General features: G+C 47.5%; 1 protein-coding gene across 1 annotated transcript in view; it reads right to left on the bottom strand.

Annotated features, from left to right (window-relative positions):
- Positions 1 to 12473, bottom strand: part of C5H11orf80 (chromosome 5 C11orf80 homolog) — an 88502-nt gene that overhangs the window by 71446 nt on the left and 4583 nt on the right. Inside the window, 4 exon segments of the mRNA XM_051146887.1 lie at positions 239 to 295; positions 297 to 671; positions 673 to 757; positions 3368 to 3573. Of these exon segments, the coding sequence (XP_051002844.1) occupies positions 239 to 295; positions 297 to 671; positions 673 to 757; positions 3368 to 3573 (723 nt within the window).

The following is a 12473-nucleotide window of genomic DNA, read 5'->3' on the forward strand; positions in this document are numbered from 1 at the left end:
ACTGGCCCCTCACAAAGGACCCACGAGGGTGACATATGGTCCTGCAGGCCCTCCATACCTCTGACCTCATGCCCTTCCCACAAATCCCAAAGAAAGCGGAATTTAACTTTTTCTAGCCATTCGCGGCATTTTTATCCTTCACCTCGGGGAAACACCAGATCCCTCTGCCCAAACTCTGGGGTCTCCTCACACTGCCCTCTTCTCAGAAAAGTGTCTTTCTCTCCCTTCCCAGCATCACCTCGCAGACAGCCGAAGCTGTCCCCTCCATTCCGCAAGGAGAGCGGCTGCAGCTCTCAGGATCGCTAGTTGGTCACAACCTCCTCCTCCTCCTCAGCTAGGGCTTCGACCTGGGCGAGCGCCCACGCCTGGCCGCCGCCAGCCAGTCCCTTCCCGCCCGCCCGTGCGTTTGCCCCGCCCCCAGCCCTCGCGCCTGCGCACTGCGGGAGCTGCCTGAGGCGGCCTGCGCCTGTAGGCGGATGGGCGGGATGACAGGTGGCGCAGCTGCCAAGGTTGGAGGCGAGCGGGGAAGAGGCCGGGCGGTGGTGACTCCTCCTGAGGAGACTTTCCCACGGTCTCGCCAGGACGCGGCCCTCGGCCCCTTTCAAAGCGCTTTGACCGCCCTCGGCGTTTTCCAGGGCTGGTCCCTGGAAAGCTGCGGCTGCGTAGTGCATGAATTCCCAAGCTGGCTCTAGACCCCAGATGGCTTCGCCTTCTGTTCTGCGGGCGGTGCCTGGGAGCAGACTCTCGCTTCCCACATCTAAAAGAGGAAAATATGGGTGGCCAATTAAAACTGAATCTTAGGTGAACGATCTTTTTTTGCCCCGTATTATGTGTATCGGGCAATAAGATTTGGGACAAACACTAAGGAAATGGTTTTGAAGTTCAAAGCTGGGCGTCCTGTGTTTATCTGGCAACTTGTTCCCAAGTTTCTACCCAGTCGGTTCCAGGAGGAACCAGGGGGCTCCCCACTCCTTACCAGACCCTTCCTTCTCCACGTCTGACCCCACAGAACGCGTGGCTGACAAGCAGCTCTGAGTGTCCCCCAGCCGGAAGAAAGGGAAATAGCTCTACAGGCTGCAGCTACCGGGAATCTGACAGCTTGTTCCCTGGGCTGCCAAAAAGAAGACACTGGTGTGTGAGATTCTCGCCTGGCAACGAGATACCCAAGGAGAAGGGTGGAACAGGGTGTTGGCCTCTTTCCTTCACAGAAATTTCTTCCTCCCCAGCAGCCGGGGTTGGGCAGAACAGGCTGTGGCGCTGGCAGGGTGCCTGCCCAGCACACAACGCTGGTGCTCCTTCAAACGCCAGGTCTATCGGGACCAGAATCATACTCTTGCTCCTATTGCCCGTCTCGGGTGTTCACAGCTAGACATATTGGAGAGGTAGCTTTTACTTCTGGAATATTCATTTGAATCATCAGAATTGATTTTTTTTTTTTTAAGCTGACATTTGGGAAGTCACTGGAGTCTTTCTCTCCTTTTCACATCTCTTTTAAAAATATTTCATATTGAAAATGTCAGCTCAGCAGAAACGCCCCGCCTTGGAAATACCACTGGAGAAGAAGGGTGGAGGACCAATAGCAAATGGCAAAGTACCTGAGCTGAGCTGGTTGTCTTGGCTTCCAGGCTCCTCCTTGGAATGAGCCTCAGGGATAGAGCTACAGGGAACACCCAACACTGTTCTATTTGTAGGCATACGCCTAACAAAGGCAGCCTGGGAGAGGATGCCCTCCCTTGTCAATCTAGACCAAAGTGAGGAGAGCCTTTGATATGAGGACTCACCTTCAGGACTCCCATAGCATTTATTCTTGTAATCAGACAAGGTCTAATACAGACTTATTTGCTGAGCCCTGACTCGGTGCTATACACACTCTACTTTTTAGCTCCTTCTGTGTAACAGGTATTATAAACAATGAAAACGAGGCTCCACTTGTAAATGTCAAACTAGAGTCTTAAAACAAAAACATCTCTTAAATCCTCTTTGCACTCTTCTACAGCTACCCAGCGTTTCTCCTACTGGGGTGTGACCCTCCTAGCTGCCTGGGAGTTATGGGGGTTTTGTTTGTTTGTTTGTTTGTTTTTTCCAAGACAGGGTTTCTCTGCATAGTCTTAGCTGTCCTAAACTTTGTAGACCAGGCTGGCCTCAAACTCATAGAGATCTGCCTTCCTCTGTCTCCCCAAGTGATGGGATTGCAGGCATGTGCCAACAAGTCAGGTGTTTTTATTTATTTATTTATTTATTTATTTATTTATTTTGAGGCAGGGTTTCTCTGTGTAGCCTTGGCTGTCCTGGACTGGCTTTGTCAACCAGGCTGGCCTCGAACTCACGGAGATCCACCTGCCTCTGCCTCCCGAGTGCTGGGATTAAAGACGTGTGCCACCACCACCCAGCTTTGTTTTATTTGTTTTTGTTTCATTTTGAGACAGGATTTCTCTGTGTAGCATTGGCTGCCTGGACTCGCTTTGTGGAACTCACAGAGATCCACCTGCCTCTGTCTCCCCAAGTGCTGGGATTACATGTGTGTACCACCATATCCTGCAGCCTGGGAGTTCTGTAGTGTGACGTTACTGAAGTTACCACAAAATGCTATGCGGGGCGTGGTGGCGCACGCCTTTAATCCCAGCACTCAGGAGGCAGAGGCAGACGGATCGCTGTGAGTTCGAGGCCAGCCTGGTCTACAAAGGGAGTCCAGGACAGCTAAGGCTACACAGAGAAACCCCGTCTCAAAAAAACCAAAAAAATAAATAAATAACAAACACACACAAAAACAAAAAACAAAAACACGTTCCAGATACTTCTTGAGTTGTCTCGTAGTCTCAAGTTCCTCCAGGTCATTTGCACTCCCTGAGAAAAGCTGACCTTAGGAATTTAGATAGAAAATATCCCTGGAGACCCTCTCCCCTTGTTAAACTGTTGTGAAATACGGTTCGTTTGCGGTCTTTCTCCCCTGGGAAACGAGAAACATTTTATAAGAGTCCGTTTCCCATATAGACAATGAGAAAGGGTTAACCGCCTTTCTCAGGTCCGGAGAGAAGTCTGTCCCCCACCAGTTCCCCTAACCGGGTTTCCTGAAATGGAGCAGGTCCCAGGTGTCTCTCCACTAATCACATCCTCGCAAACGGGGCCATGAGCTCAGATTAGCTCATCCCTTCACCTTCTCGAGGCCTTCTCCACCTGGAGCACAGAATCTGGGGCAACCTCACCACTGACTTCCCATCAGGGGTCAGATAGAGATGATCTCGTAGAGGCATAGGCTCGGGAGCGCCAGAGGCCATTGGTGGTGCTGACTCCTCTAGCAGTTCATGGCTTCGAACATGAATGACATCTGTTCTAAGACTTGCAGGCAAAGGGCAATACCGGGGTTTACATAACTGAAATATTTTCTTCTTCGCCCCCATTCCCTATGCTTTTCTTCCTCTCCTTCTTAAAATGACTGGCTCCGGTACAAAGTGGCTTCCTGTTTTTCCTGGCTGAGTCACCCTTCACGCAGTCTGATTCCTCATCTACCAGTAGCAGGTGCTGGGCCAGCCAGGAGATTTCACTCCTTTCCTTTTTGTAATCAATTTCCCTTTGCTGGAGGGGGGAAAAAACCCCTACAAAATGGTTCCTCCCTCCATAATTGGTTTTTTGCCTCCTCTGTAAACAGAGCTGGATTTGCCTCACTAGCTGGTACATACTAAAAGAGGAGCTGGCTTTGTGGTTCAGAGTTCGGAAGCTGCCCAATAATCCAGTCACACGCAAGCCTATTGGTCTGAAGGCCAGACAACCAACTGGACAAAGGGCCATCTTCTAGGAGCCCCATTAGGAGGATGTTGGTGCCGTAGGTCAGTCTTTGGTCAGTCTTTGAGACCAGGATTCCAACACCCTTCACCAGGAATTCGGACCTTCACAAGCTTAGAGCCAGTGAGCAGGACCTCAGATGGGCTGGCTTTTCACCCACCTCTAATGACAACTTGGTTTTATCCATTCTGGCTTTACTGGCTGTCACAAGCTGAAAGAGGCTGCAGAATCCAAAGTCTAAAAACATCCGGATGTCTAACCCCTTCCCATCTTACCACTTTACAAGTTATGCTCTAACTTCCCGCAATTAAAATAGAAACACCTCCGAGGAATAGCGTTAAAATAACATCTATGAGGCAATTTGAGGGTTAGGATCTTTAAATCACATGAAGTTATAGAGGCCATTTAATCCAGCATTTCCCAGTCAGAGAAGGAAAGTTTGTTCCAATGCCTTCCCTCCTTCTGGGCAGCCACTCTCTTTTCTCTGTCCTCTCCTAGTAACCAAGGCAGAGAATCAGCCAGTTTGTGGAGCTTACTTAAGATTGGGGAACACAGCCAGATTGGCGCACACCTTTAATCCCAGCACTTGGTAGGCAGAGGCAGGCAGTTCACTGTGAGTTTGAGGCCAGCCTGGTCTACAAAGCGAGTCTGCGACAGCCAAGGCTACACAGAGAAACCCCATCTCGAAAGAAAAAAAAAGGGAAACACCTAACTTACTTCACCTCCCCATTTCATACAACAGTTAAGCCGTCTCTTGTTCAAGGTGACATTTGGTGTTTACTTGGATGTCTTGTGTTAGGAGATTTGCCACCAGAGACCACTCTGCTTTGGATGCGTTTCTCCAGCATAGGAACTGCCACCTTTCCCCATTTCCCCATTTCCCTAGCTCTGTGTCTTCCACTCATTAGTCACAGATCTGTCCTTTGCAACCCGGGAGAATCCATCTAATCCCCTCATAAAAGGCTCTGGGGGATTCTGGGGATGGTTATTGTTAACCTGTCACAGCAGTTCAGACGAGGCCTGAATGATTGTATTATAGATGACCTGAGCTTGGCACACGTGCTGTATCCCTAAAACATCATATAAACCAGTTTTGTGTGAATCAAATCGTTTTAGACATACAGGGACACTGACTGCTTTAAAATCCCTGTTATCAGTTCTTGCATAAATGGAAGTGGGGGCTGGGCATTGAACCTGGGGCTTTATATATGCTGGGCAAGCACTCTACCACTGAGCTACATCCTGCTCCTGGTTTCACTCTTTATTTTTGAAACAAGGTCTGTCTAAGCTGCCCAGGCTGGCGTTGAGTTCACTCTCTAGGCCAGGCAGCCCATGGACTTGTCATCTCACCTCAGCCTCTCCAGCAGCTGGCTTGAGATCCACCAGGGCAGACTTGGACAATCTTTATCTAAGGCAGAAACCGCCCCCCCCCCCCCATTTACCTTTCATACAAGCATAAAACTTCATACATTATGTTTTCCTTAAGGCAAAATTTGCCTACACACAAAACATGCAAAATAATTATAACACACATAGCGAGCATTGCTGAGAGCTTATCTGGCACCTGGTGCCTCATACCTGCCATGCGTTATTTGATTTCTTACCACAACTTCCTTCTGTAAAAATTATCCTAATTATTTACACATGAGGAAATTCGGGCTTAGGGAAGTTCATACCTTTTCTAAAGTGACTCAGTTAGAAAGTGATAGACCAGAGTTCAAACAAGGCTGTGGAATCCGGAGAGTCTATGGTCCTCACTGTCAGGACACTGCATAAGTAACACAACAACTAAGTGTAGCACCGGGAGTAAGTTGGGCTAAGACACTGAAGAGTGACCTAAACATCCACAGCTTTAAAGGTGTACCCAAAGATGACTCTTCTTGGATATGGGCACTGTATGTTTTCCCCAGAACAAGTCACATATTCCAGTACAGCTTAGCTGTGGAGCCCTCAACAACTTCCCTTCAGGTACCGGTATTAAATAGATGCCGCCACGTTTTATTTCCGGGATATGATTGCAAGCGGACGCTTTCCCCCAGGGTCTGTGTACTCCCAGGGGTTAATGGCACGAGCTTTTTCTGAAGAAAGAACTGGTTCACCACTGACTGGTAAAAAGTCTCTGGATATCATGGTGGATCCCAGCCTGCTCCTAGATGGGTCAAGATCATTCGGATGAGCCCAGTTTTTAATGGCATTTAGGTTTTTGTGTTAAAAATAGTTTGGCAGGGATAGAACATATTCAGTAAGTGCTGTTTCCAATCCAAACTGGGCAGAGATAAATGGATGTAACATCTCAGTGTCCTCTAGTCCCAGTTTCCCCATTTAGTCAATACCAGCATGCACACAACCCTTGGGGGTCCTAGGGCCACAGACTTTCCTACATCATATAAGAAAGTTTAAGGGGGGACCCTTCAGTCCTCTGTGCCCTATGGCAACTGCCCCCACCTACCCAAAGGCCACACTGGACTAAAACATTGCCTGCAGTCTCGTGTGAGAAAGACTCGCTTTCAAAGACATGTCGATCCTTGGCAAATCATGCCTGAAGCTGGCCAGCTGGTGTTCTGGTCTATGCTAGTTACAGCTAATTAAGCTCACACCCAGAAGATGTGTGCTTCCCTGGGAGCTCAACTTTCTGACCTTTCCTTGGACAGCAGGCTAGTTTACAATTAAACAAACAAACAAACAAAAACCACACACACACAAAAAAACAAAACAAAAAAAAAAACAAGAAACCACACACACGTGGGAAAGAATGTAATTTTATTTCTCAGCCCCCATTTCTATGATCGGCAGAAAAAGAATGAGCCTGACCAAGTCAAGACAACTGAAACAGCCTTAAGCTTTAAGCTCTGCCTCTTAGGATCCTTTTACCAGGCCCGTTCCTGTGGTTTTCTACTTGAGGGTTATATTATCACTCAAACATCAGGGAAGGAGCATCAAGGCCAAGCCTCACTTTTCCATTCTTTCTTGCTTGATAAAAGTGTGGCTTCCTTCATGTGATCTTGGCCATCAGACCCTCTGCAGCCGAGATCCCTAGCAGGTAGTGTCTGTGGTCTTGGTATAGTGAAGCACACTGATGGTTTCTAGCTGCCAGTGCAGCTCTTCTTACTACTGTTGGACTTTCATCTGGACCCTGGCCTGGACCACTCAACAGCATCCCTCTGGGGTTCTCAGCCCTTACTCCACACCAGCCCCACAAGAATCCTGGCTTTTAGTTCCCATCATGCCCCAACATGCCTCTAAGGATATGGGTACAAAGAAGCTTTATAGAATGTCCTCCAGTTATCAAGGAGCCAAGGAGACTCAGGCTCAGGGGATGAGGTGGAAGAGCAGGGCAGAGCCAACAGGGAGGATCACACCAGATCTTCTTTCCTGCATGGCCTTACACAGAGGGTAGCACTAGTACTCTGGGCAGTTGCCTGCGGCTGGCATTACGTACTTTGACTATGTCTTCTTAGAGTGCCAGGGATGAAGCACTCTAAGCCCCTTCTGTCCATCACTGCTTGGCTTTGCTGAGCGCATCAGAATGCTCTTGCTCTCTTGTCCTCAGCCTTTCCAGTGCTGCTCCTGAGTCCCAGAAACTGTCATATCTCCTATGTGAAAATCCACGTGTCTTTTCCAATCAACAGATGATGGCATAATCTCTGAACTTTAGGCTTACTGGATCTGTCTGTCTCTTGATATTTAAAGGAAGCTTCCGGAGGAAAAATTAAAATCCCTCTAAAGCACCTGGCTCTGACAACTGAAGAGCCAAATGTCTTAGGAATATTATCCTGCTGTAGATTTGGTCTGATTTTGAGACAAACTTCTAGGCTCAAACAATCCTCCTGTCTCAGCCTCTTTCATGTGGTCTTGGCTCATGATCCAGCACGTGAGTAGCTGGAACTATAGGAACGCACCACTCAGGGCTCTTGGCATAGCTTTTAAAAGCTAAGAACTTAGCCGGAAGCCAGGTGTGGCCACACACGCCTTTAATCCCAGCACTCAGGAGGCAGAGGCAGGCGATCGCTGTGAGTTCAAGGCCAGCCTGGTCTACAAAGCGAGTCCAAGACAGTCAAGGCTACACAGAGAAACCCTGTCTTGAAAACAAAAACAAAACAAAACAAAAAATTAAAAAGCTAAGAACTTAACTCAAGATACTCAGGAATCTTGGTAGAGAACCTATGCAGAGAGCAGTTTGCTGCTTAAAAGATGGAACACAGATTGGAGATAGAATAATCGGGAAAGAAGCTGGGGATTGGGCTCAGGGGTAGAACACGTCCCTGAGTTCCATCCCAGTACTAGAACACAAACAATGAGGCCATAGTATTTCATATGAAATATGAAACATTTGGTTTCATCTAGTTCCAATACAGAATCATCTTCCCTCCCAAGGTCTTCTCTGTCATGCATTAGTTTGTTGCCCAGATAGCAACACATCTATGAAATGCGTGTCTTATCTTCCCTTGTGGAGCTCACAGCTTGAAAAGGAACATGGCTGTTAGGCAAGGATGATCCAGTACAGAGTTTTGGATGACACATCACTGTAATCCCGGAAATGAGGCAGAGGCATGAGAATCCCAACCCCAAATCCCAGCATGGTCTACACACTGAGTTTCTGGCCAGGCTGGACTACATACTTAGATCTTGTCTCAGACAAAACAAAAATGACATCAAGAACTGGGTGTGGTGGCACACACCTTTAATCCCGGCACTCAGGAGGCAGAAGCAGGGGGATCGCTGTGAGTGTGAGGCCAGCCTGGTCTACAAAGCGAGTCCAGGACAGCAAGGCTACACAGAGAAACCCTGTCTCAAAAAACAAAACAAAACAAAACAAAAAAACAAAAAGAAAGAAAGAAAAGAAAAGAAAGAAGAAGTGGGGCTAGAGAGATGGCTCAGAGGTTAAGGGCACTAGCTGTTCTTCCAGAGGTCCTGAGTTCAATTCCCAGCAACCACATGGTGGCTCACAACCATCTGTAATGTGATCTGATGCCCTCTTCTGGCCTGCAGATGTACATGCAGACAGAGCACTGCATACATAATAAATCTTTAAAAAAAAAAAAAAGAAAGAAAGAAAGAAAGAAAGAAAAAGTAACATCAAGTAGAAACCTAAAGGTGAGTAAATACTGATGGGGAATAACCTAGGAGAAATAGCAGGTCCAAATGCCCCTTCCCCCTACTGTGTATTCAGACAGAATCTGTAACCAGACCAGCCTTGAACACTCTATGGAGTTAAGTTGGCCTTGAGTTGCTTTCTGAGCCTCCTGCCTCTGAGTGCTGACAGGCCTGTGCTACCATGAATAACACGTTCAAAATTGCACACACATTGGTAAAATGTCTAGAGTTCCAGATGGTTATGATATAAATTAAGGAGGGATGAGGTAAGGCTGGAGAAGTATACAAGGCGTGTAGACTTTGCTACAAAGCCCCTGAGGATTTCAGCAGGGAGACGTTCGCTGTCAAACTGATGGACTAAAGTAAGATGGTCCAGGAAAGAGGAACAGACTAAGTGAAAACCTAGACAAACACAGGAATTGAGGAAATCAACAACAACAAGGGTATGGAAACATAAGCAAAGAGAAGAGTTGCTATCAATGCCCAGAGAGACAATGACTCTCAACTGGAATACAAATAGGATTACCCATGACCGTTTTGTAAGAAGCCAAGAGGAGGAAAAGATAGATCTGGGTTGACTAAATCAATCACATCAGGGACTGGGGAGATCTCTCAGTGGACAAGGTCTTTTTTTGTTTGTTTGTTTTTTGTTTTTTCTTTCCGTTGGTTTTTCCAGACAGGGTTTCTCTGTGTAGCCCTGGCTGTCCTGGACTCACTTTGTAGACCATGCTGGCCTGAAACCCACAGCGATCTGCCTGCCTCTGCCTCCCGAGTGCTGGGATTAAAGGCGTGCACCACCACGCCCACTTTGTTTTTTGTTCTCTAAGACAGGATGTCTCTGTGTAGCCTTGGCTATCCTGGACTCATTTGGTTGACCAGGCTGGCCTCAAACTCACAGTGATCCGACCGCCTCTGCCTCCCAAGTGCTGGGATTAAAGGTGTGCACCACCACGCCCAGCTCAACAAAGTCTTTTTGTACAAACATGAGGACTTGATTTCATACAGTTCATTCAGCTGTGGGAATGGCAGGTGCAGCAGCAAAGTGCCTGTAACCCCACAACTGGGGAATTATCAGAGACAGGCAGAGTCCCCCAGCTCAACCAAAACGGAACAAGTAAGGTGGAGAGTAATAGAGGAAGATGTAGAAGTGAATGTGATCTAGGTATGTTGGAGAGGAAAGGCGGATTGCTGAGGATGGACTGAACAAGTAGGAGGAGGCAGGTGCCATTTTCTGATACGCAGTATGAGCAGGTTTGGGTGGGGGAAGACTACATGTACATGTATATGCTCTTGTGTATTAAATTGATCACATGCATCTCTCCCCTTGGGTCTCTACACTGATATCTTTCAAATGGATTTTCTAAATGCAGACGACTCCAAACCCATGTATAACTGACTAGCCAACATCTCCACTTGACTCAAAGACACCTTAGACCCAAGGTTCCAAAACCAACAGTCGCCCGCCTTTTTAACCTGGCCATCCCGCCCTCCTTCTGCTTGCCCGCTGCATCCTTCCCAAGCCCCTTTGGCCTCCAACACAGCTATCTCAAAGTCATTTCTATCCACATCTTGCCAGGTTTTCCTAACAATGGACGTCTGTCCCCACTGCCATCATCTGAGTCTCCAGCACCAGTGTAACATCCTAACTGGCTTTGCTTCCAAACGGGCACCTTCCCATCCCCCTCCCCACACACCAGCTAACCCTTTGAAAAAAAACAAAGCCACCTATTTGACTTCCTTGTTTTAACCCTTCAATAGCTTCCAGGACACTGAAGGTAAACACACACACACACACACACACACACACACACACACACACACACACACTGAATTCTTTAAATGCTATAGGTAGCTCCATCCCTTCCCATTCCAGTGATTCTGGGCAAGATGTTCTATCAGTGCCTCCATTTTCTTATCGGTGAAATGGGCTTAATGTTTACCTCTCCATGCTCCTAAAGAGTTAAGTAAGGGGACTAGAGTGATGGCTCAGGGTTTAGGAGTGCTTGCTGCTCTTGCAGAGGATAAAGATTTGGTTCCCAGTCCCCACCTGGTAGCTCCAAACCATTGGTAACTCCAGTTCCAAGGATCCAATACCCTCTGGCCTCTGAGGGCACCAGTCACACATGTGGTGGACATACATACATACATGCAGGCAAAACACCTGTGTACATAAGTTTTTTTTTTTTTTTTTTTTTTTTTTTAATTAGATAAGCTTGTATTGAGGAGGCAGAGGCAGGAGAATTGTAGCAAATTGGGGGCAGGTTGGTCTAGATTACATAGCAATCTAGTGAGTTCCAGGGCTACATATACAGTGAGATTCTGAGAGAGAGAGAAAGGAGGAAGAAAGGAGGGAGAGAAGTGTCACGTAAACTGCAAGAAATGGATAGACTTTGATCAGCGTTAGTGACTGTTACTACTATTCCCCATTCTCTGACTTGTCAGTGCTTCTTGTTTTCAATCTCGGTGAAATGATGAGAGTCTCCTCTCATTCCTCTTTAACCAGGTTTCCACTCTCTGCTAAACTCTTACAGAACCTGAGGTTTTCACTCATAACCCTGATTGTACCCTGTGGTTAGAATAAGCAATCCCTTTATTACTGTCTGAGATCCCCACCGGAGGCTCCCCCAAGATCCTAACACAGTATCTGGCACATACTAAGACATAACACTTTTTAATGGATGCCTGACAGAGCTGAAGTGGAGCCGATGGGTGCAGATGACTCTAGAAGGCTGCTTCTCGGTGTATAACGCTAACCAACGAAACACAAGGCCGTGGGCTCAATTCCAGAGAAAGGAAGGAGGTGGGGGGGGGGGGGGGGGGGGGGGGGAGAAGGTAGATGATGACAATACAAACAGGGGATCAAAAGTTCTTAATATTTAGCCTGGCGTGGTGGCATACGCCTTTAGTCCCAGCACTGGGGAGGCAGAGGCAGGCGGATCGCTGTGAATTCGAGGCCAGCCTGGTCTACAAGGCAAGTCCAGGGCAGCCAAGGTTAACACGGAGAGACCCTGTCTTGAAAAAAAAAAAAAAATCTCACTTTTTAAGCTAGTGGATAATTAAGCATGTTTAAATGCTCTCCAGAAGGAGTGAGGGCCATGAGGGTGTGGGAGGGGATGAGACTTAGAGCTAGAACCAGAAGAATCATTCTCAGAGGGAAGAGAGGCACCTCTTCCACAGTACAGAAAGAGCTGAAAATTCAGTGCAGCCAAGACCCTCTCATGAATCGTGGCTAACCTAATCAGGAAACTGGAATTCTTTGAGCAGCTCAGCACGCTTGGGGGGTATCACTCCATTCACTTCTGCGACTCACAGGAAAAGGAAGCGGAGCTTCTCTTTGTCATTGACTGAACTGACTCATTACAGTGCAAAATAGCAAGTTTCCAAAGCAACCCAGCCACAGAGCTGAGGGGAGGGCGCTCGGCATCCCCTTTACTGAGCATGCGCTAAAGTAATGGCTGCCGTGGACTGAATGGGCTATTGCCCATGGATGCTGTTCTGGTTGGTGCTTTACCTTCAGTAATTCACTTGGTCCTCACATCTTACAGGTGAGGAAATGCAGTCTTAAAGAAGGAAGTTCATATCGACGGTCATACAACAAA

Source organism: Acomys russatus, chromosome 5 (genome assembly GCF_903995435.1).
Source record: "Acomys russatus chromosome 5, mAcoRus1.1, whole genome shotgun sequence".
NCBI classification, from domain to species: Eukaryota; Metazoa; Chordata; class Mammalia; order Rodentia; family Muridae; genus Acomys; species Acomys russatus.